The 25,629-nt window shown below is 36.1% G+C and overlaps 1 protein-coding gene across 1 annotated transcript; it reads left to right on the forward strand.

Annotated features, from left to right (window-relative positions):
* The first annotated feature begins 2,707 nt into the window (after positions 1–2,707).
* On the forward strand, positions 2,708–25,629 carry LOC117337714 (exosome complex exonuclease RRP44-like). Its single transcript, XM_033898812.1, has 23 exons — positions 2,708–3,004; positions 5,121–5,183; positions 5,796–5,890; positions 6,526–6,722; positions 7,291–7,364; positions 7,822–7,974; positions 8,519–8,671; positions 8,966–9,091; positions 12,141–12,278; positions 12,654–12,800; positions 13,543–13,659; positions 14,589–14,690; positions 14,949–15,013; positions 15,453–15,537; positions 16,748–16,875; positions 17,238–17,324; positions 18,922–19,078; positions 19,347–19,567; positions 21,835–21,925; positions 22,139–22,216; positions 22,500–22,658; positions 23,281–23,403; positions 25,287–25,629. The coding sequence occupies exons 1-23, from the start codon at positions 2,780–2,782 to the stop codon at positions 25,371–25,373; spliced, it is 2,871 nt and encodes a 956-aa protein (XP_033754703.1). The 5' UTR covers positions 2,708–2,779; the 3' UTR covers positions 25,374–25,629.

Below are 25,629 nucleotides of genomic sequence, written 5' to 3' on the forward strand. Positions count from 1 at the left end.
GTTACTTGTTTATGATGTCATTCAACACATATTTGATCGACAATTCATAGACTTAAGCATCAAACTATGACCAACACTTCACAAACCAAACATCTTAAACTATCAATTCACTCTAAAAGCACTTTGAAATGACAATTCATAAACATTGCATCTTTAACTGACAATTCACTAACCAAGCACCTTGAACTGACAAACACTAACGAAGAATCATAAATGACGATTAACAAACCAAGCACCTTGAACTTACAATTCACAAACCTGCAACCATCTCAATTGAACTGACAGTTCACAAACTGAGCATCTTGAACTGATAATTCACTAACCAAGCATCTTGAACTGACAGTTCACTAACAAAGCATTTTCAACTGACAATTCACAAACCAAGCACCTTGAATTGACAATTCATTAACCAAGCATCTTTGACCAACAATTCACTTAATTACCAAGCCTCTGAATTGACCATCAAATTCACTTAATAATCATCTTTGATTGACAGGTAATTACCAAGCATCGAAACTGACCGATAATTCTTACCAAGCATCAATCTTATTAACACAAAGGATGAAATCACACTATCGAAAGGTACAACTGAACAACATAATGGTGAAGAGCAATATGGAAAAAATTCCCTTACCCATACAAGCTATAGCTATACATGTATATTGACTGAAAAAACCACTGTATATAGTACCAATTTAATGTACTAGTAGCAGAACTGGAGTGGACTGAACGCCGAAGGCCAGAAAGCTCAAATGGTTAGAGTATCTGTCAGTCAGGGTTCAAGTCCCGGCCTAGCATTTTTCCTTTCCTGTTACAATTGGTGGTATAGGGCCTCCTGTGTGTATTCAGAGTCAAAGACTTTGTTGAAGGAGGGAGGAATGTAGTGGAACTGGACTGGTCCAAGCGCTAGTGGCCAGGTAGCTGAAATGGTTAGAACGTCTGTCTTGGAATGCAAAGGTTCTTGATCTGGTCGTTACGCCAATAGTATGATATATAATGCACTTCAAATTTTCTTTAATTTCCCATGAAAGGCTCATATAGTGAACATTAAAATTCATGCCTAAAGAAAATTGAAGTACTGCCCATTAGACTTAAGATCATGAGCATATATAATCTTGAGGATGAACAACTGCTACTATACGTACAAGTGAAAAAGATATTGGAGTTTATTATAGAGACAGATTTTGATTTTGAAAATCACAAAAGTGAAAAAGTGAGAGAAAAAAACTTAATATTTGGTATGCTACTAAGAACTTTTCATATTATGGGCCGAAAATTATTTATACAGTTATGCAAATTTCTTGACCACCAAGTGCAATCTGGTATCTATACAAATACAAGCATGTCAATTTAATCGAGAATATTCAACACCGAGCCACCTGATGTCTACCTGGACTACAAGAATTATCGTTTGAAGATCACGAAGGCTAGCTAGGTTAAAGAAAAATCATACAGGCGAATGTGCAGGGACAAGTATACAAAATGATCAGTGGATTATAATACAACAAGGAATGCTGAACCTCTATAAAGTTATGGTCAGATGTTGCAACCAAACACAGTGTTACAGGAAATTCCAAAAACATGTTTCCACAACAAGCAACTTCATGCAGCACAAAGAAGACACTGTGAGACACTGTGAGAGCAACATGCATTAATTTGGAACAACATACATTAATTGTAAACAACACATTAATTTGGAACAACATGCATTAATTGTAAACAACACTCATTAATTTGGAACAACATGCATTAATTTGGAATAGCACACTTTAATTTGGAACAACACACATTAATTTGGAACAACATGCATTAATTTGGAACAACATGCATTAATTTAGAACAACAAACATTAATTTGGAACAACACACATTAATTTGGAACAACAAACATTAATTTGGAACAACACATCAATTTGGAACAACATATCAATTTGGAACAACAAACATTAATTTGGAACAACACACATTAATTTGGAACAACAAACATTAATTTGGAACAACATATCAATTTAGAACAACATATCAATTTGGAACAACATGCATTAATTTGGAACAACAAACATTAATTTGGAACAACACACATTAATTTGGAACAACACATATCAATTTGGAACAACATGCATTACTCTCCGCCAGAATCTGTGATATCCCAGCCAAATACAAACTGTTTTGAAAATAGCTAGATAAAGTTTGGGAATCAGAAGATATAGTTTATACTGTAATTATAAAGCTGAACTATCAACCTGATCGAGCTGTTTAAATCTTGATTCAGTGGAACTTCAGTCAATATAACTGAAATTGATACTAATTGTATATCTTATATAATTCATCTTATATATCATTTTCATGCTGTATTTTATGATTTGGAGTTCAATGAAGTGGAATATTTAATCATGTACAGGAACTTAACTTTATAATATAGATTATTTGAAAATTAAAAAATGCTCTTTCTGGTGGAATAATTTGAACTTGAAACTATGATTTATATTTATGGGTTCCCCTAAAAATAAACAGGATGTGATAATGAAATTGATTTAAATGGTTATACCACAGACTTATACTTTATATAAAACTGTACATAAACTCATGAGATAATGTACCAATTGCTGTATATCAAGGGAAGTAACTCTTACCGGGGAAAACATACCTTTACGCTTGTTGTTCGTAATTCCAGTCTGGTTAGGCATTTAATGATTTTGAAAGCAGCGTTAGACGCGAGAACTTCCGGTAAAAACTGACTGTGCACGTGTGTTAAAGAAGATAAACAGAATAATGCTAAAATGTTGACTTCCAAAACTTTTGTGAAGAAAACGAAGAGGGGGAAAATACTTAAGATTGTAAGGGAGCATTATCTCCGTGATGACATATCTTGCGGGTCGGAATCTTGTCAGATATGCGATCCTTTTGACTTCGGCCAGCCGCTTAGCTCCGAACCTGAAAATAAAAGTCGCCTGTGTTTGACGCCTCACTACATCATACCAGATACAAATGTTGTTTTCGACCAGGTGAAGTATTTTCTAACGCAACAGCTATATTAGGGGGAAGCTTGAAAATCTTATATGGATAAAGAGCAACTGGCCAATAAGAATTTTTAAACAGTAATACATGGTCATTGCCTTGTCAGATCGCCGAGTTTCTTCTGGCCCTGACACCATGTCTGGTGTAGGTCCAGTGGGCACTACTATACGAAAACGTAGAATTCTCCAATGCCCGTTTGGTGTCGCTAAGATTGTGGTGCAAATACCATAAAATCGGATGTGACATAACACATACCGTACATATGGATAAATGAGATATGTATTTACCCTGAAACACCTATTTGGTTCCATATAGGTGTTTTATTCCGTCACTATAGACCTTCGCTTTACGCTGGTCAAGCTTTCACATTTTGCTTGATGCCATACTGCTAACTATGGGCGCGTTTTTTTTATTCTCAAACATGTTTGAGGTTAACTTAACCACATTTTTCAACCACAAACACAAAACAATATTAAAACGCGGTTGAAGGTTGAAATAAACAATAATGGCGGACTTTAAAGCATTAATTGCCGGTTTTGTTCTTCCCATGTAAGTTTGGGTTTTCTGAGGAATTGTCGAAGCTGGCACAGATTGTCCTAGATGCCATAGTTGTGAGCTTGGGCTGTCTGATTACCCACTCAAAACGCGACGGAGAGAAAGGAAACAAAGTTACAGTACAACATTTATTTCTACAGCTTATAATGTGTAAATAATGTATTTTTGTTTTAAATATAAAAGGTTTTGGGAAATAATAAGCTTAGTTTTCTTGATTTAAACTATGTAAGAAGAATAATACAATAAATGATACTTGGTCTTTTTGGTCCATTGCATTCCGATTGCAGTGATTAGTTGCACTGTCACTTAGATAAAGGCAGGTCAACAGTGTGAAATTTGTACTAGCGTAAAGCGAGGGTCCATACAGACCGTATACCAAATAGTTGTTTGAGGGTAAATAAATATCCCATTTATCCATATATACCCGGTATGTATGGTATGTGTTATGTCACGCCCGATTTTATTGCATTTGCACCAAAATCTTTGCAAAACCAAACAGTGTCGGAGAATTCAACATTTTCATATACATGTAGTAGTGCGCTTTGGTTCTACACCAGACATGGTGTCAGGGCTAGAGAAAATGCGGGCTAGGTCATTACCCAAGCATGGACTCCCTTGCATTCCCAATTCCTGATTGGGAGGGTGATTTTATCGTGTAAAACTATATATGCATTACCTGATAGTTTAACGTACTATAAATAGGTATGATCATGTGTATTGGAACTGGACAGGGCTGAACGTAGCTCAAACAGCTGTCAAATTGCGAGAGCGTCTGTCTAGTGTTCGAAGTTCCTGGCCCAGGTTCGAGTCACAGTCTAGTTGAAGACTTTGCTGAAAGAGGAAAATATGTTAGCAGCACCAGATTTTTTTTCACTGGTTTGGGATGGGGCTTTTTGCCTAACATTGGGAAGAAATTTGCTAATTGTGAAAGATATTTTCAGGAGTAAACTGCAAATTTTGAAGATTTGGTTTAATGTGAAAAATTTGGGAATGGGGTCTTTTTCAGCCCCCTTAAAGCCCCCAGAAAAACATGGTTGCTTGCAGGTATATATATGTAGCTCAAATGGTTATGTCTGTCAAGAGTTTGGATCGAGGTCCCAGGTTGGAGTACCAGTCTGGTCATTGCATCTTTCCTCCACTCGTTACACATGTACAGACAATTTATTTGAAAATCAAAATGTGATTAAATGTCATAAAAATGCAAAAAAAAAACAAAAAGCAAAAACGTGAAATTTGAAAAGTTTTAATGTTGTGATAATATAAATTGTATATAAATGGATTCTTGGTTGAGATGGCCAAAATGCATGCATGATATTAAAGGGAGGCAAAAAGATACATGCAGATGAAAATTTTGTATACACAATTTTCTGCTTTCCAATGCCAGTTTATGTATTTTAAGTGTATTAACATACAGTACATCAAACAATTTTTAGATACATTTATGTAATTGATCTATGCATGTCCTCTTAATTGTATACATGTTACATGTATATCAAATTTGTCACAATCAATGAAACATTCTGACATTTTTTTGGCTGTCTGTAACAGATGGATGTTTTGGAAGACAATGTGGTGCAGAATGTTGTGATTCTACAGACAGTTTTGGATGAGGTAAGATGGCACTATTTATACTTGCATCACATTTTATTCAAACAAGTTAAAAAAAAATTAAAGTTCATATAATATATCTAGTCATTTTAACACATCTTTTTTCTTGGGAAAACTGTACAAAAAAGTCAAGGGGGATGCAATTTTAAAATGTTGAATTTCATGGGTAAATGAAAATTTGTGACCCAGTGCAAAGTCATATTTGAAATGTAATTTTGGTGGTATTCAATTTTTTGGTAAGGATATTTTCAAACCACTTTCCTGAAGTGAATTTGTACACTGTGTCTTGTCAAGGAATTTGTCATCAAAGATGCATCTGACTTTTTATGTATGACAGGCAAAATTGGTTATTTTACAATAGATCATATTCAATCTGACCTCTGAGTATTTGTTGCGTATTTAATTTATGTCTTCTTGAAAGAGTTCTGACACTTTATAAAAATTTGTTGGCTACTCTAGGGTGTCAAATTAGACAGTTATTGAAGTAGCTATAATTTAGGGTTCATCAGGTCAAATGAATCAAACCTTGCTCTGAGATATGCTGTCAACTATTCAGATGGGATTTCCAATCCTTCACTTCTGTTGCGATCTAAACGTTTTTTTTATTTCTTTTAGGTGAGGCACCGGAGCTCCCCAGGCTACAAGAGACTAAAAAGCATGTTGGCAAACCCAAGCAAACATTTCTTCACTTTCTGTAATGAATTCAACAAGTAAGAAAGATAATAATTTGTGAATTAATTGTGGAAAAAATGATTGACCATCCTGAAAAGTTTTTGGTCACTATTAATCCAATATTAAGGAATAAGATAGTTCTTATTTCTTATTTCTCTCTATAAAATATACTGCTGATCACTTTTTCCTGAAAGGATTTTTGGTTGCTATTAATGCAATATTGAGGAAGAAATATATTCTTGTTTCTTTCTGAGCTGAGCTTATCAACTCATTTGAACCACTGACTACTCTAATTACCTCATATTCTTTGCAACCTATATACACAACATTTAGACATTTCTCAATCATTGTTTTATTCCTCAAAAGTGTTTGAAAAAAATGAAAATACTTTGATGGACCTGTACAAACTATGTGGGAAAAGAGTACCAATCACCATTTAGCAGTATACCTTAATACACAATCAATATAAAGTCCTAATTATAAATACTAAAACAGGATCATCACATGTCTCTTTAGCTGGAAATAAATCGTATCGTAGCACATGAAGATATGAATACTACAAAATGTCAAAACATTTAATGGTTGTCTCTTTATAATCTGAATGTATATTCAGGATTTATAGCTAGGTTGTTATTTTGTAATACAAATTGTATACGTTTATTTATTTTCTCAGACACACATATGTGGAGCGACAAAAAGGAGAATCTGCCAACGACCGGAACGACCGTGCAATCAGAGAGGCGACAAGATGGTACCAGGACCACCTGCGGGCAGATGGCCAGTCCGATTTGATCATTGATGTAGTCCTTCTAACAAATGATGCTGACAACAGGAGAAAGGCATTGGAACAAGGCCTTAAAGCATTCACAGGTAAATAGTCCACCAGTTCTCAGCTTTCATTGTCATCAAGGTCTGTGCAACCTGTGGACAAGTTTTATGAAACATAAGCAAAAAAAAAATATATATATATTAATGAAATTGATTGCCTTTGTTGCTTAGGGGGAAAAAGCAATTTTTGAACAAAATTCATTTCAAAGTTGAATAATCAGAAGTTTAATAAAAAAAAATCATTTTTAAAAGTAATTGTCCAGTAGAATTTATCTGTAGGCAATCAAAACTAAATTCTAATGGTCAAATGTGTATTTCCTTGTTTAAGATTTATGACATTAAAATGTATATATCATAAATTATTTCTCCAATAAGTGAAAGTGAAAAATTATTTCAACAGAATTTTTGTAGCAGTTGGTACAAGTGATGAGTCAAAGTGGAATTCAAACTCATGATTATTGGAACGAAACAAGTTTCATGTGTGCGACCATGTTAAAATTACTCTAGCAATCTTATCTGCTTTTGCTAATTGTACATGTAAAAGGAATGGAGTTTTATTTTGTTTGTATATTCGGTCCATCCTCTTGTACCACCCCTTTTCTTGTTTTAGTCCATGAATATGTCGAGAGTTTGGAGAACTGTGGACACCTTGTAGATCTGTTGTCTCGAACACATATGAAAGTGGTAAGTAAAGTTAAGGATTAATGGTCTTATACCTACATATGAAGTATACAAAATTATCTTGGTCGGTGTTTACTGTAGTAGGTAAAGTACAGAATTAAAGTAGGTAATACCTGCTATTCCAAAATAATGAGAAGCAAAAAAATTGCAAGAAATAAAACCCTACATAACCTTTTTCACATTTGTTGTCTATCTTCTCAATTTGGTCAGACTGAAAATCAACTCAGACTAATTATGGCTGTTCCAGTAAAATATATGTCCTATGGGATGTCTCTAGAAAAAATCTATTCATGAGGAGTGTTGTAGAGCATATTGTATCTATATATAGTACTATATTTGTATGTTTCACAAACCTGGTATCCTAACGTTGGCTAGATATTTTCTGGAGTAGCCCTCACTGGAGGGATATCTACTGATTTACTTAACAAAAAATAAGATGATCTTTTTTTTTTATTTCCAGCATTCTCAGGACCGCCTCCTGTTCCCAGAGCACCTACCACTGTCCGAGATACAGCGTGGAATCAAATCAGGGCGTTACTTCCAGGGAAGCTTCATGGCTAGCCGGGAAAACTACCTAGAGGCTAATGTCAGCGTCCACGACATGGACAAAATGGTATAATAATAGTATATAGTGGAATCTTATTACTCAGGATATTATGATTTTTATTCTGCAAGTTGATTCTCAAAGAATTTTGCAAAAAAACAATACTTATATTTAAGCTTTTCTTAAAGGTGATTTGTAGGACTAGATAAAAGCTAATGATGTTTTTACAAAAAAAAAAAAAGATGGGAAAGGAATGAGTTTGGATTATAACCAGAGTATACGTAGGCTATGTGTATGTGTTGACCATCTGATAAAAAAAACCTATAAACAGCAAAAAAATACAAGCTTTTGCTTTTTTGTTAATATTTTGTCATTGTGTGCATGGATGTTTTGATCAAGATGCAATATAATACATCACATCTGTAAATATGTAACATGTACTCGTATATTTGGCAATAAGCCCATGCCTGGTAATAAGCAGAACCATATCTATTGCATAAGAATACTAACAGATGGCATTTCCTTATTTTGAAATAAGCATACCCCTACATTAGGTCAGCGTTTATGTGTCAGCCTTGTGGGCCTTTTACAGGATAAGTATTGTATATTACAGGTGTTTATACAAGGCCACATGAACCTGAACAGGGCGGTTCATAGTGATGTGGTTGCCATAGAGATGTTACCAGAAGAAGAGTGGAGCTGTCCATCCTCAATGGTTCTTGAAGAGTCCACAGAGAAAGTTGTGGAAGACAGCATGGAAACAGAGGTATTAACATACCACTACAATTGTACATACTATACAGATACATCTTTATATAAGGAAGATCCAAGGTGTATGGTACAATACCTACCCATGTTAGTTTGGGTTTTCCGAGGAATTGTCGAAGCTGGTGTCACAGATTGTCCTAGATGCCATAGTTGTGAGCTTGGGCAAGTCTATTTACCCAAAATGTTTGCTCATTACCGTATATTGCTGGTTGTTTTCAGGGTTTTTTGTCTGTTTTTTTTTTTTTTTTTTAAGTTTAGCTTATCAATAGTATCTATTGTTGTACAATTTCAGGACAACGCCATTAAAAGAATAAAAGTTCCCAAAGAGTTGCGTCAACCAACAGGCAGAATTGTCGGCATCATCAAGAGAAATTGGCGACAGTACTGTGGAATTCTACGGCCCTCATCAGTTAAAGAGGTACATCAGCCTCTAATACATTGTATAAGTGTCATGACCCTCATTTGGAGGTGAAAGTTCAAATGAAAGGTGAAAGTTCAAATGAAAGATCAAAGTTCAAATAAAAGATCAAAGTTGATATTTACTTATTTGCACCACTATTGCTTCAAATAAAGCATTGTGGATAAGTTTTTTTGAAGGCTATGCTGAAATAATTCACCACACAATTTCTTCTGCATTACATGTATCATTTTTCTGAAGATTTGTTTTATTGTTGAAGGTTTTAATTATCACAGTAACCCTATTACAAAACAATTTCTCTTTCCAATAAAAATCATAATAAAACACAGATAAGTTAAAGATTTTTAATCACTTGACCTTTTGCCCGCTGCAAATAGCCTAATTATATAGATCAAAGATGGAAAAGGTGTTACAAGGAATCCGCCTTGTGGTAATATTCTACTTTCCAGAAAAAATATGCCTACTGGGATATTATACTACCCGAGCAAGTGATTGAAGGCCCCTTGAGCTGAAAATTAAACCTAGTACAATAGTAAGAGCTATGACATACTGTGGAAAAAGTGAGAAATGCAGAGGAAATAACACTGTACACAAATAGTGAATCAACTGAAATGAAAAATAAATACAGAAACAAATCATTATCTAGATGTTGATACGTTGTCATCTTATAGTCGAAATTATTATGATCCAAGTCTCGGCTTATTTCATTAGCCCACCATCATCAGATGGTGGGCTATTCAAATCGCCCTGCGTCCGTGGTCCGTCGTCCGTCCGTCCGTCCGTCCGTCCGTCCGTCCCTCCGTCCGTCCGTCCCTCCGTCCGTAAACAATTCTTGTTATCGCTATTTCTCAGAAAGTACTGAAGGGATCTTTCTCAAATTTCATATGTAGGTTCCTCTTGGTGCCTAGTTATGCATATTGCGTTTTGAGACCAATCTGAAAACAACATGGCCGACAGGCCGCCATCTTGGATTTTGACAATTGAAGTTTGTTATCGCTATTTCTGAGAAAGTACTGAAGGGATCTTTCTCAAATTTCATATGAAGGTTCCCCTTGGTGCCTAGTTATGCATATTGCGTTTTGAGACCAATCAGATAACAACATGGCCGACAGGCAGCCATCTTGGATTTTGACAATTGAAGTTTGTTATCACTATTTCTGAGAAAGTACTGAATGGATCTTTCTGAAATATCATATGCAGGTTCCCCTTGGTGCCTAGTTATGCATATTGCGTTTTGAGACCAATCCGAAAACAACATGGCCGACAGGCAGCCATCTTGGATTTTGACAATTGAAGTTTGTTATCGCTATTTCTGAGAATGTACTGAATGGATCTTTCTGAAATTTCATATGTAGGTTTCCCTTGGTGCCTAGTTATGCATATTGTGTTTTGAGACCAATCTGAAAACAACATGGCTGACAGGCAGCCATCTTGGATTTTGACAATTGAAGTTTGTTATCACTGTTTCTGAGAAAGTATTTAAGGGATCTTTCTCAAATTTCATATGTAAGTTTCCCTTGGTGCCTAGTTATGCATATTTCGTTTTGAGACCAATCAGAAAACAACATGGCTGACAGGCAGCCATCTTGGATTTTGACAATTTAAGTTTGTTATCACTATTTCTGAGAAAGTACTGAATGGATCTTTCTGAAATTTCATATGTAAGTTTCCCTTGGTGCCTAGTTATGCATATTGCGTTTTGAGACCAATCTGAAAACAATATGGCCGACAGGCAGCCATCTTAGATTTTGACAATTGAAGTTTGTTATCACTATTTCTGAGAAAGTATTTAAGGGATCTTTCTCAAATTTCATATGTAAGTTTCCCTTGGTGCCTAGTTATGCATATTGCATTTTGAGACCAATCTGAAAATAACATGGCCGACAGGCAGCCATCTTGGATTTTGACAATTGAAGTTTATCACTTTTTCTGAGAAAGTACTGAATGGATCTTTCTGAAATTTCATATGTAAGTTTCCCTTAGTGCCTAGTTATGCATATTGCGTTTTGAGACCAATCTGAAAACAACATGGCTGACAGGCAGCCATCTTAGATTTTGACAATTGAAGTTTGTTATCACTATTTCTGAGAAAGTATTTAAGGGATCTTTCTCAAAGTTCATATGTAAGTTTCCCTTGGTGCTTAGTTATGCATATTGCATTTTAAGACCAATCTGAAAATAACATGGCCGACAGGCAGCCATCTTTGATTTTGACAATTAAAGTTTGTTATCGCTATTTCTGAGAAAGTACTGAATGGATCTTTCTCAAATTTCATATGGAGGTTCCCCTTGGTGCCTCGTTATGCTTATTGCATTTTGAGATCAATTGGAAAACAATATGGCCGACAGACCGCCATCTTGGATTTTGACAAATGAAGTTTGTTATCTCTATTTCTCAAAGTACTGAATGGATCTTTCTCAAATTTCATAAGTAGGTTCCCCTTGGTCCCTTGTATTGCATTTTTGGACCAGTCTGTCCTGAAAACAACCTGGCAAACAAACAGCCATTATCGTTAAATCTCAAATTTCTTATATAGCTAGGATTCCCTTGAAAAGTACTGGAGGGATGTCTCAATTTGCACAGATTAGTAAAATGAAGGGAAAAGTAGGGAAAAGATCAATCTGACATGGAACCTATGAAGATCATTCAATGGTGGGCGCCAAGATCCCTCTGGGATCTCTTGTTGTATATGCAAAATGACTTGTGAATGATCTGTAGTTCCAGGTCGGACTTCTAGTTAATAAGCGTTTAGGAATAGTAACATAGATTTCATTCACTTCAGCACCTACACTGTGTTAAGATTCCCTTGACCATTCTCTTACATTTCTGATTGTCATCCAGAACATACGAGGACAAGGTAATTTATTCAGAGGGAAGATTTTTATTGTTGAATCATCTAGTTGCTACTCTGATAAAAAAATCCTCTTCCCTAATTTATAATAATTATGTAATCCTGACTTCTAGTAGACTTACTTTGGAGGTTAAAGGCACAAGGTACATTGGTCGGACAATAATTCACTGGTTTTTTTTGTTTTTTTTTTTTACCAGGGTACCCGTCATATTGTCGTACCAGCAGAGAAGAGGATTCCTAAAATACGTATTGAGACGAGGCAGGCAGCTGACCTTATCACACAGAGAATCGTAGTTGCCATTGACAGTTGGCCACGCAAATCCCGCTACCCACAGGTACCTACGTCTTATTTTCACTGATTTGAATATCTTGAAAGTTTTTGGTTATACAGTGGTAACTACACAGGAAATACTAAAGCTATAACTGTCTCTTTGGATATTGTAACTGCTGTCCTGGGAAAAAAATTCCAGAACAAATGTTTGAAGTAATTGAATGTCTATGCAATATTGGTTTTTTACAACAAGAAGTTGATCAGAGCCATCTCAAGGCTTTGTATGCAAAGAAATATTCAGCTAACAAATTTGTTAGTAATGCTACTAGATTTTCTCTCTGAATCTCTTTGTATCATAAGGTTATTCCATAATTAGGTCACTTCCTGTCACAATCACCACATACAGCTTTCCTGATGGCCCCTTATTATTTATTTCCAGGGACATTTTGTGAGGAAGCTTGGTAACATTGGCGACAAGGAGACGGAGAACGAGGTCTTGTTATTGGAGCACGATGTCCCACACTCGAACTTCTCTGAAGCTGTTCTCGCCTGTCTCCCGAAACTCCCATGGATCATAACAGAAGAGGTGCAGAAGCATTTTCCCGTTTGAAATCTATAATTTTGTACCCTGCAGGTTTAGAATAAATCCATATGTTGTAATATCACTCCCTTAGCAAAAAAGGTAGTCAGTTCCTAAATCACATGAAAATTTCCCTGGGGAAGAAATTGGCTAACTGACTATTTACACGACTGAAATACTTTTTTCACTTTGGAGGAAGGAATTGGCTGTACCACTGGTAACCAACCATGGAGAATGAGTGATTGGAGATATTAAGCAATTCAAAACTGCTGTTTACTCATTCACGATCTTTGACTTATCATTTCAGTATTTTCAGCATCCTGATATATGTTAGAGGAAGGGGAATTAAGCGCTTGCTTTTACCATCTTTTCTGCCTGTATGTCATTTTGCTGTTCACTGTAAATAATCTTATAATACAAATAGCTCTCGTGGGGATTGCAGCTGTTTCAGTGAAAATCCCAAAGAACTGGCTCCATATTTTGTCGTGTAAGTTCCTTTTCATTTTACGAGATTACAAGCATGGACAAGAATTGCATGATCATCAACACTTGTAGTGTTTGGTCCTGGCTTGGGTTCTGTGTTTTGTTGTAATTTTTTTTTTTTTTTTTTTCATTTTTCAGGATTACAAGTGCTGTCGAGACCTTCGTGATATCAACATTTGTAGTGTTTGGTCCTGACTTGGGTTCTGTGTTTTGTTGTCATTTTTTTTTATTTATTTATTTATTTATTTTTTTTTGTATTTTTCAGGATTACAAGCGCCGTCGAGACCTTCGTGATATCAACATTTGTAGTGTAGATCCCCCTGGGTGTACAGACATCGACGATGCTCTACACTGTCGTGAACTGGCTAACGGAAACCTTGAGGTTGGTTGTCTGCCGGCACAGCAGAACTTTCTAATCACATGTCTTGTCAGCTAATAGTGTGTAATTACTGTGACTTCCAATGTTCTTAGAGATGAACTATAGTTTAGAGAATTGTGAGGAAAACAAGATCAATATTGAAATAGGTATTATGATGAACAGTACTTTATTTTTACAAAATTATACATTTTGAAATTAACTTGCGGAGTAAGGAGATATTTCGTAACAAATATTGGATTACAGACATATGCTGGATTATGCATAAAGTGTGAATAAGTAGGTGTCATTAGACAGACTCCATTATTAGCAGTCGGATTGGAGTCCGATTGGACAGCTTGGTGTTTCACTATTGTCACATTAGGCAGGTGTCACTATTACCTGTCAAATTAGACATGCTTCACTATTATCTGTCAGTTTAGGCAGGTTTCACTATCAGCAGTCATATTAGGCAGGTTTCACTAATAGTTCTCAGATTAGATAGGATTCTGTTGTCACTATTAGCTGTCAATAGCCTGTCATATTATACAGGTTTCACTATTATCTGTCAGTTGAGGCAGGATTCATCATTAGTTGTCAGATTATACAGGTTTCACTATTAGCTGTAAGATTATACAGGTCTTTAGCTGTCAGATTAGACAGGTTTCACTATTCACTGCCAGATTAGACTGGTTTAACTATTAGCTGTCAGATTAGACAGGTTTCTCTGTAAACTGTCAGATTAGATAGGTTTAATTTTAGCTGTCAGATTAGGCTGGTCTAACTATTAGCTGTCATATTGGGCAGATTTAACTTTTATCTGTCAGTTTAAGCAGGTTTGACTATTAGCTGTCAGATTAGGCAGCTTTGACTATTAGCTGTCAGTTTATGTAAGTATAACTATTAGCTGTCAGTTAAATAAACAGGTTTTACTGTAAACAATTGTCTAATAATAGGTGGGTGTACACATTGCTGATGTATCTCACTTCATCAGACCCGGGACGGCCATCGACAAGGAGGCCGCTGAGCGCGGTACCACTGTTTACCTTACAGACAGGGTACGTATCAATAAACCAGTAATATGTACCACCTATATATACAATCCAAGCTGTAATTGTTAAAACTCTCTAAATCTTTGGAATGTAACTTTTACATCTAAATCAATTCCTTATTATGACTTTGTAAAGATATGAAGATTTCTGCACTTTTTACAAAATAAAAATGAAGTTCTGTTGTATATAGCATGGTGTCTAAAATGTATCTTATCACAATAAAAACGTGTTTCCATAACAACTCTCATATATCTTTTTTGATAGAGAATAGACATGGTACCGGAACTCTTAAGTTCCAATCTGTGTTCCCTCAGGTCGAATGTGGAAAGGTACAGTATCTGATATCCTTATTCTTTTGTCTACTTTATCCTGGATCATCTGTATTACCTGGTAATAATGTAAATTTTGTAATCTTAAAAAAGAAGTTAAGAAAAAATTTAACTGAATCTCTACTTGTTTATACATAATATACTGTACAGTTAATTAATCTGACACTTAGTAGGACATTTTGGTCAGACTAGACAGGATGTTGGGATAAACAGTAGTGTTGATATAAAATTTGATTACTAGTCTCTGTTGGATTAGAAAGATTTTCGGTATAATATGGCCGGGCTGATGAATAGCTAGCTATACAGGACAGCTATATTTATTTTAACTTTAAAATTTGAAATTACTTTGATGAATATTTTCCCAAAGACTTTCAACTCAAGTGAGTAAGTTTTTATTGCTTCAACAATGACAAATCTTCTTTGTTTTTAATTGATCCAGGTTTGCATTTTCAATTCTGTGGGAAGTGACACATGATGCTGAAATTGTATCAACCAGTTTTACAAAGAGTGTAATTAAGTCTAAGGTGAGAAATTGAGTTTAGAACCGTCAAACTAACAAAGTTCTCTGGTAATTTGTGTATGTTTCTTTTAGTTTATACAGATAGGAAGGACAGGGGTCTATAGGTTTCCTCCTCGTCCGTCCGTCCGTCTGTTGGTATGTTACTTCAGTATGAGTAGCTAGAGATCAAGTTAGAGTTTCAGTGTTTTTAGGTCAAGGTCAGTGTCACTGTTACTATTTTTAGCTGGGTCAGTAGGGGACATGTATTACTTTACGATACTGTCAGAATACGTGTGTGTATATTATTAGTACATCACGTGACTGAGTACCAACTTCCCGTTGACTACACACATGGGTGCTATGAAGCGGTACTGCCCACTCACCCTATCAAATTTGGCCCGATGTTCAACGTGAATCTATTATGATGTCACAATTACGTTACATCACTATTACATCATGTTAGATGCAAACGTCAAGACAGACACAGTGTAATGTATCGAAGGAACAAAACGTCGATTTCAGGCCCAAAGCTGGCCATGCATGCATGGTGTATCATAATAAAAGTTTTGTTGTACGTTTAAATGGAAGGGTGATGTGCTAAACCCATTATGGCCCGGTTCACTCATATTATTGTCTCGTGATGAGATAATGCCCTCGGCTTCGACTCGGGCATTATTCCATCCCTCGACAACACTACGAGACAAAAGTGCCCTCTCAGCAGGGCCATAATTGATAAATAGTGGATGCATGATGGAAGAAACATAAGGTTTTAGTCCTTCAGTACTTTTATACATTATTTAACATCTGACCTAAATCTGTAAAATGCTATTTTAGTTCATCTATAATAAAACAAAATTGTGTATATCATCAACCTCCAATACATTTACAGTTAGCCTAGATTTATATTGTACCTGGTATGAAGGAAATTTTCATTTGTGGGTAGCTTCCTTTGGCAAACTAAAATCTAAAATTATATGTCTTTTACCCCAATAGGGGCCAGAGTGGCATAACCAAAGGTATTATGTTCATGCTTATGTGAAAAAAGTCTTGTTGTTTTCTTTCAGTAATGAGTCACAAAATCTTGTTTGAATATTTAAAGACAAACACGATTAGAAAGTGATTAACTGTAGGAGAGAGCACACAGCTAGCCACACTAATTTAATGGAGTATGGGGGTTTTACCTGTATTGACATTGATTCTATCAGTTTTTTTCTCCTTTTGTTTTAACCGTACAGGCAGCCTTTACCTATGCAGAAGCACAGATGAAGATAGATGATACCACACAGAATGACTCTCTCACCAGAAGTCTACGCCATCTCAATAGGCTAGCCAAGATCTTAAAACAGCGGAGAATCGATGCAGGGTAAACTATACAATGATTTGAAACTCTATTATCTTTGAGGGTTCTGATTGAAAAAAAAGAATGAAGTTTGCAGTTTCTCTTCAGTTTTGATATAATTACTGCAAAAATCATTCATCTGAGCTTGGCAAAAACTAAATGTTTGTCAAAATATTTTTATGAATATTTTACCACTCTATAGTGGTCTTTTTTGTACAGACCCTGGAAAAGTCTCTTTCTGACAGAACTTTTCTCTTTTGTTAGAAATTTGGTATCTGTTACAAAATTGGGTGATTTTTTATTGCTTATTACCATGAAAAATAACTGAATCTACAGACATGTTATTTAAAGAAATTTATTTATTTATCATATTTTGTCTACTACAGAGCTCTGACCCTCGCATCACCTGAAATCCGATTCCATATCGACAGTGAGACGCATGAACCAATTGATGTTCAGGCTAAACAGATCATGTAAGTACAGGAAATGCTCTAGGTGTAATTAATTATGTGTACTGGGGTGTTTGATATATTTGATATGAGGGTAATTTGGGGTTTTACGATTTATTGATCAGACTGGAATAGGTAATGTTCCATACTTGCCAACTTTGTAAAATTCTCATGGGGGAGAAAGTGCGTGAGCGACATTTTTGACCGGAAAACACATTTCACGCTCGACACATTTAGCAAACAAAAACTAAGGGGAGATAATTTGCTATTGGAAAATAAAACCCTTGCATGAACACTTAAGCTTCCTTCCCTCACTGAAAAAAAGGGGGGAAAAACTTATTTCAATGCTCTTTAATTTTTTATTCAAGTTTGGAAAGATAATTATATTAGCAACAAGTTTCAAAAAAAAAACTGCAAAATTACATCAAATTTAATTATTTCTGGAAATGATTTAACTCACTCTTCACTCTAAATAAAAGTATTTACTTAGATATGTTATGAAAATTATGTTGTTAGATAGATGTCAGTCAATTAAAAGCAAATTATCACAATGATATCACTTTCTATCATATGGTCGTTATTGTGAATTTATTTCCTTGTGCTAATTATCTAAAGATCAGCCAATGTTTAAATGTAGATAACATTTCAATAAGTAATCTGTCAAATTTGATACTCCGTTGATAACATTGCCAGTGTTGTTTTCACTTTTTCTGTCCGAGATATACTGTCAAGTAGAGGTCGTTTATGCGCTTGACATCAAAGGCAGTATACGAAGCCATTTACAAGCGTTCAATCAACCATGACTGACCTGCTACAAAACCATCACCACGCGTCCTCAGCTTAATTAGTTTTAATTAATTGTTTATTTATCGGGGTATTGTCACCCTTGCAGTCAGTGAAGTGTCAGAATTTCGTTACGGTCTGTGAGCAAGTCAGTTAACTGACCAATGCCCCACACATATGTCTTTCACCAGCCAGCAAGCGTTACCTGTCATATGCCTTACTGTAGTGAATCTAACAAGATGAATAGGGGCTCCATACGGGGTTATCAAGACATATTCTCCAAAATCGGGAGAATACACTATGTTTTATCTATACGATCGGGAGACGGGGCAGGGAGTCTGGAATCGGGAAATTCCCGACTAAATCGGGAAAGTTGGCAAGTATGATGTTCTTTTAATGGAATTTGAATTTTTCATGTTTTTGGACTTAACAGTTTTGTTCAGTTAAAGTTTTCCCACAAGTATGATTATACTCATTATATATAATTCATTATTTGTATTTAGGATGCTCATATTTGGTATCAGGGTAGTTTTGTGTGGTAGTATTCATTGAGAAGAGTATCCTGGTACATTATAACTTGTTTTGTACAAAGTCTGGACCGAAACTTTTGTTTAATTAAAGTTTTGAAGTAATTGTCATGCATCCCTACAGATATGTGCTGTAAATACAACTGGTGAGTTATGTTGCTGTCGGACAGTTCGTGTTTAGCTGCATGCAATAACTTATGTTTGATCGAAATTATTTCAATTCAAACATTTTAAAGAGACTACCTGTAGACAATAATTGTTAAAGGTTCATGACCTTATTCATGTTTAGTATAACAATATTTTTGATGCAGGGAAACTAACTCCATGGTGGAAGAGTTCATGTTACTGGCGAATGTCGCATCTGCCAAGAAAACACTAGAGGAGTTTCCTGATTGTGCGTGTCTGCGGCGACATCCAGCACCCCCTCCATCTAACTTTGATCCTGTCATCAAAGCAGCGTTGTCCAAGGTAAATTTTGATGAGAATATTTCATAATGGAGCTTTTTCTGTTATAAATGGATGCTCTTGTCAAATTAATACTTACATCCTGTCACAATTTACCTCTGTGGCAAAGGTGCAGAGACTTTTGCCTTGTTGAACAATCAGTATTGTTTACAACATGTAACCATGGTAGCAAGCTAAGATGGAAAAGTATCTGTTGTATGTAATGTACATCATGTGCATGTTAATGTTTTCACTACGTACCAAAATCAAAAAAGGTTGTGGTATATTACAGGGTTTTACAATAGATGTATCAAAAGGGAAGGGACTGGCCGACAGTTTAAAAGCAGCCGTCGTACCATCAGATCCATACTTCAACACAATGCTCCGGATTATGACCACCCGATGTATGATGCAGGCAGTCTATTTCTGCAGCGGGATGATTCCAGAGTCTGAATATTTCCATTACGGTCTTGCAGCTGGCATATATACCCACTTTACATCGCCTATCAGAAGGTATGTGGCCTAATCTCTAGCAGGAATATATTTGACAGTAAAATATAGAAGATATGGACTTAATATATGTAATGCAATATTAAAGACTATTAGTTATATCATGTTACAGATAAATATCTTGTCATATGTCACTATAGTTAAGTTGTCACTTGAAGTAAGCCGTGTGTCACTATAGTTGTCACTAGAAGTAGGCCATATGTCACTATAGTTGTCACTGGAAGTAGGCCATGTGTCACTATAGTTGTCACTGGAAGTAAGCCGTGTGTCACTATAGTTGTCACTCAAAGTAGGCCATATGTCACTATAGTTGTCACTAGAAGTAGGCCATATGTCACTATAGTTGTCACTGGAAGTAGGCCATGTGTCACTATAGTTGTCACTGGAAGTAAGCCGTGTGTCACTATAGTTGTCACTTGAAGTAGGCCATATGTCACTATAGTTGTCACTGGAAGTAAGCCGTGTGTCACTATAGTTGTCACTGGAAGTAGGCCATGTGTCACTATAGTTGTCACTGGAAGTAAGCCATATGTCACTATAGTTGTCACTCAAAGTAGGCCATATGTCACTATAGTTGTCACTTGAAGTAAGCCGTGTATCACTATAGTTGTCACTTGAAGTAGGCCATATGTCACTATAGTTGTCACTGGAAGTAGGCCGTGTGTCACTATAGTTGTCACTTGAAGTAAGCCGTGTATCACTATAGTTGTCACTTGAAGTAGGCCATATGTCACTATAGTTGTCACTCAAAGTAGGCCATATGTCACTATAGTTGTCACTTGAAGTAAGCCGTGTATCACTATAGTTGTCACTTGAAGTAAGCCGTGTATCACTATAGTTGTCACTTGAAGTAAGCCGTGTGTCACTATAGTTGTCACTCAAAGTAGGCCGTGTGTCAATATAGTTGTCACTTGAAGTAAGCCGTGTGTCACTATAGTTGTCACTTGAAGTAAGCCGTGTGACACTATAGTTGTCACTTGAAGTAAGCCGTGTGTCACTATAGTTGTCACTTGAAGTAAGCCGTGTATCACTATAGTTGTCACTTGAAGTAAGCCGTGTGTCACTATAGTTGTCACTAGAAGTAAGCCGTGTGTCACTATAGTTGTCACTCAAAGTAGGCCATATGTCACTATAGTTGTCACTTGAAGTAAGCCGTGTGTCACTATAGTTGTCACTTGAAGTAGGCCATGTGTCACTATATTTGTCACTCAAAGTAGGCCATATGTCACTTTAGTTGTCACTTGAAGTAAGCCGTGTGTCACTATAGTTGTCACTTGAAGTAGGCCATATGTCACTATAGTTGTCACTTGAAGTAAGCCGTGTGTCACTATAGTTGTCACTTGAAGTAAGCCGTGTGTCACTATAGTTGTCACTAGAAGTAAGCCGTGTGTCAATATAGTTGTCACTTGAAGTAAGCCGTGTGTCACTATAGTTGTCACTTGAAGTAAGCCGTGTGACACTATAGTTGTCACTTGAAGTAAGCCGTGTGTCACTATAGTTGTCACTTGAAGTAAGCCGTGTATCACTATAGTTGTCACTTGAAGTAAGCCGTGTGTCACTATAGTTGTCACTAGAAGTAAGCCGTGTGTCACTATAGTTGTCACTCAAAGTAGGCCATATGTCACTATAGTTGTCACTTGAAGTAAGCCGTGTGTCACTATAGTTGTCACTTGAAGTAGGCCATGTGTCACTATATTTGTCACTCAAAGTAGGCCATATGTCACTTTAGTTGTCACTTGAAGTAAGCCGTGTGTCACTATAGTTGTCACTTGAAGTAGGCCATATGTCACTATAGTTGTCACTCAAAGTAGGCCATATGTCACTATAGTTGTCACTTGAAGTAAGCCGTGTGTCACTATAGTTGTCACTTGAAGTAGGCCATGTGTCACTATAGTTGTCACTCAAAGTAGGCCATATGTCACTATAGTTGTCACTTGAAGTAAGCCGTGTGTCATTATAGTTGTCACTTGAAGTAGGCCATGTGTCACTATATTTGTCACTCAAAGTAGGCCATATGTCACTTTAGTTGTCACTTGAAGTAAGCCGTGTGACACTATAGTTGTCACTTGAAGTAAGCCGTGTGTCACTATAGTTGTCACTTGAAGTAAGCCGTGTGTCACTATAGTTGTCACTTGAAGTAAGCCGTGTGTCACTATAGTTGTCACTTGAAGTAAGCCGTGTGTCACTATAGTTGTCACTAGAAGTAGGCCGTTGAAGTCTTCTAATATTATTCCATGATATCATATTAATCTCTTTTTGCTTATATTCAGATTCTCAGACATCATTGTACACCGATTACTAGCTGTGTGTATAGGAGCAGATGCCTCCTACCCGAGCTTAACAGACAAACACAAAACTCAGGCAAGTTGGCTGTAATTCAAAGACTTTCAATTACTGAAATTTTTAGAAAATAATTTGTACATCAAGTGTCCTTGTCAAGAGACTTTGAGCTACATTGATCAAGTAAATCTTTTAAAAAATCCATAACTCATCTCATTTTCACTCCTAATGTGTGTCATAGAACAGAATAGATAAATAGGATACCAAATAAAATGTTTATATTTCTGTTCATAGGTGGTGTGCAATAATTTAAACTACCGACACAAGATGGCACAGTATGCCGGCCGAGCTTCAGTCAATCTTCACACACATGTAAGTGTGTTTTTGTAAGAGACGGAGAGATTTTGATTTTTAATGCAGTAACAAAAATTTATGTGGTATGTTTTGAAGAATGTCATTTTAAGAGGTAGGTCTTTGGCTGTTTTACAGGAATAAGAAGCATTAGAAATGATACAAGTATTAAAATTACAGTTAGTTTTACAGTATTTAAAAAAAAAAAAAATTAAATTCAAACTTTCAGTAAAACTGTTAAAATAAAATTTCATGACAGCATACATTACACATAAATACTTTCTTCTATTTTTTCTTTCAATAGATTTTTTTCAAGAACCGCATCACGAACGAAGAAGGCTATGTACTGTTTGTGAGACAGAACGCCTTACAGGTGCTTATACCAAAGTATGGCTTGGAGGGGACCTTGTATTTGAGTGACGGAAAATCAAAGTCCAACCCTCGCTTTACCTACAACGAAGAGGTATACATTTATAAGCTTCAGATTTCTGATTTATATTTAATAATTTATTTTGTCAGCCATCAATGATATCCAATGACCCTGGTTATTTAATTATTTTTTTTTTTCATTTTTTTGGTATCTTTAGATTGCCAGGATTAAATATGGAAAATATGAGTTGATTAGTCACTCGTTTGTGCGCTTTGTGTGGAAGTAAGTGGATTCAATAAAACGAAGTAAATCAACAGAAGAATAGTACATGTAGTAAATGTGAGATCAGCTCTTTGATCTTATTTATGCAGAGATACCACTGCACATGTCTGAAAATTGTTTAAATGAGAACTCTTGACATTGAAAACTTTTAATTTTAATCAATGGAACATTACTGTAATTTCCTGTGTACTGCCCGTACATGTTGCAGTAAATTTAATTAAAAATTTATATTGTTATATTTATTTCTATTGATATGTTTATTTCTATTGTTACGTTTAGTTATTTCTATTTTTCATTTCTATTGTTATATCTTCACTTTAATCATACAATATCCTGTAAAAGTCTTTCAGCGATTATAAAGATAGCTTGATACTTAAGGCAAGAGTAATATTAAAACTGCTTACCATTTTTCACCAAGATCTTCTCTTTCCAGGCCAGCACACAGACCTGTGGTAATGTGACCTTCCACGTATTTGACCAGGTCATCATAGAGCTTAGCATAGACCAATCAAATGTCCAACACCTAAAGCTTTCTCTCAAGTTGGTCAAGCCGCAGGTAGGTCATCACATGATCATATTGTAGTACATCAGCTTGACCTACCTCCACGTTATATCTGACGTGCAATATCAAAAGTTAATATCCACTTCTCCCTCCTCACAACCCTCTCCTTCTCCCATTCCCACTCTCTATCTAACTCCATCCCAAATTTATTCACTTCCTTATCTATTTTGCATCAACTCTTCTTCTGCGGTCACCACTTTAACCTGCAGCCTATATGTCCTTTCTCTTTCTTCTACACACATTGTCTAAGTTTCCTTATAACCTTCTCACCTGCTTACCGATAGAATATCGTATGGTTCCTGCTCCCAAGTTATCAGGTTTTTCTTAAAACTTCAGAATTGTAGAAAACTCTGACTAACCTGCCCCTACTTTGGTCTGAAATCTTCTTCTTACTCCCTATCTATGCTCAATATCTCCCCATCTTTGATCCCTAATCCTCAACCCCTATCTTCAACCCCCATTCTCAGCATTATAATCCACACCCATCATCAGTCTATAACCCAATTTTCAGTCCCTGTCCTCATCCCCATTTCTCAGCCTAATTTGAATCCCCATCCATTGACTAAGTTTTGACCACGATCCTCAGCCCCATCGTTTGACAAATCTTTGCCCACGATCCTCAGCCCCATCCTTTGACCAATCTTTGCCCACGATCCTCAGCCCCATCCTTTGCCCCTATTTTCAGCCAGTGTATACAACTGGCATCAACAGCCTTACTCCTTAGCCTTCCTTATCTTAACCCCCTCCTCCTCAACCCTTTCCTTTGAACCCATCTTGTCACATATCCAGTGCAGTAACTGGTCTCAGTCCCTACTCCACACATCATGTAATATAAAGCAGGGACCCCTATGTTAAGAAGTGTCTTTTTTGTTAAAAAGTACCATTCTGTAGCAACTAAAACTAGTTGCGTCAATTGTGATAATCTCCACAAAAATGTCTAGATACCATGTGATCTGTTAATGTGCAGTAGCAGAGTAGTTAGGGTGTCCCAACACTTAATCAATATATCAGGCTACCAGGAAACTGAATATGTATGTGTGTGAGGGTGTATGTATGTCTATCAGAGTACATTCACATTTATAGGAGTTTGTATGGTTTCCTATGTACATGCATTTACCTTTGTAGTTAATGATGATGATATTATGATGAAATTATGGGGATGTGATTTGTATGATGATGTGATTACGATGGTGATGATGAGTATGATGATGCAGATGAGGTTGCTTTTAAGACAATGAAAGATCTTGAGGTTATTATGATCATGATGATATATAATGGCAAACCATACATTCTGGAACTGATGTGTGTATGTTTGAGGGTGTGTATGTGTGCATGAGGTTATTATCTATTTATGTATTAAAAATGTCTTCAAAAATTAAAAATTAAAAAAAAAAAAAGTTTTGCCCACGATCCTCAGCCCCATCGTTTGACCAATCTTTGACCACGATCCTCAGCCCCATCCTTTGACCAATCTTTGCCCACGATCCTCAGCCCCATCATTTGACCAATCTTTGCCCACGATCCTCAGCCCCATCCATTGACTAAGTTTTGCCCACGATCCTCAGCCCCATCCTTTGCCCCTATTTTCAGCCAGTGTATACAACTGGCATCAACAGCCTTACTCCTTAGCCTTCCTTATCTTAACCCCCCTCCTCCTCAACCCTTTCCTTTGAACCCATCTTGTCACATATCCAGTGATTAATCTCATGTACCTAGTAGAGATCTTTGATATGAAGAGAAACTATGGTCATCGATGGTTTTTCAAAAAATTGATGCAGTTAAAATAACCACATTGCTGAATAATCCATGTTGAATAATCCATCTTCTTAGTATGTACTATTAAATATGTAAGCTATGTGGATATCATGTGTTTGTAGATACCAGACTTCAGTGTACCGCCAGTCAGTGACGAGGACAGTGAACCTCCAAAGAAAAAACAGAAGAAGGACAAAACCACAAAATAAATCTTTGGTAACTCCTGACCATAAATAATGGGAGATGAGGATACGAGCCAAGATCCGTTCCTCTTAAACTGGCAGGTTGTGAAAGAACAAGGATAAGAAATATTCCTGTATATGGAGGATGTATATCTAATATGTAAACAATCAGGAAAAATCAGGTAAAAAATTGCTCTGATTGAACAGACAATGATGTTCAAGATCTAAACTTATTTGAATGTACAATTTTGTTAAACAATATTATTAAACTTTGAAAATCCCA

Source organism: Pecten maximus, chromosome 11 (genome assembly GCF_902652985.1).
Source record: "Pecten maximus chromosome 11, xPecMax1.1, whole genome shotgun sequence".
NCBI lineage: Eukaryota > Metazoa > Mollusca > Bivalvia > Pectinida > Pectinidae > Pecten > Pecten maximus.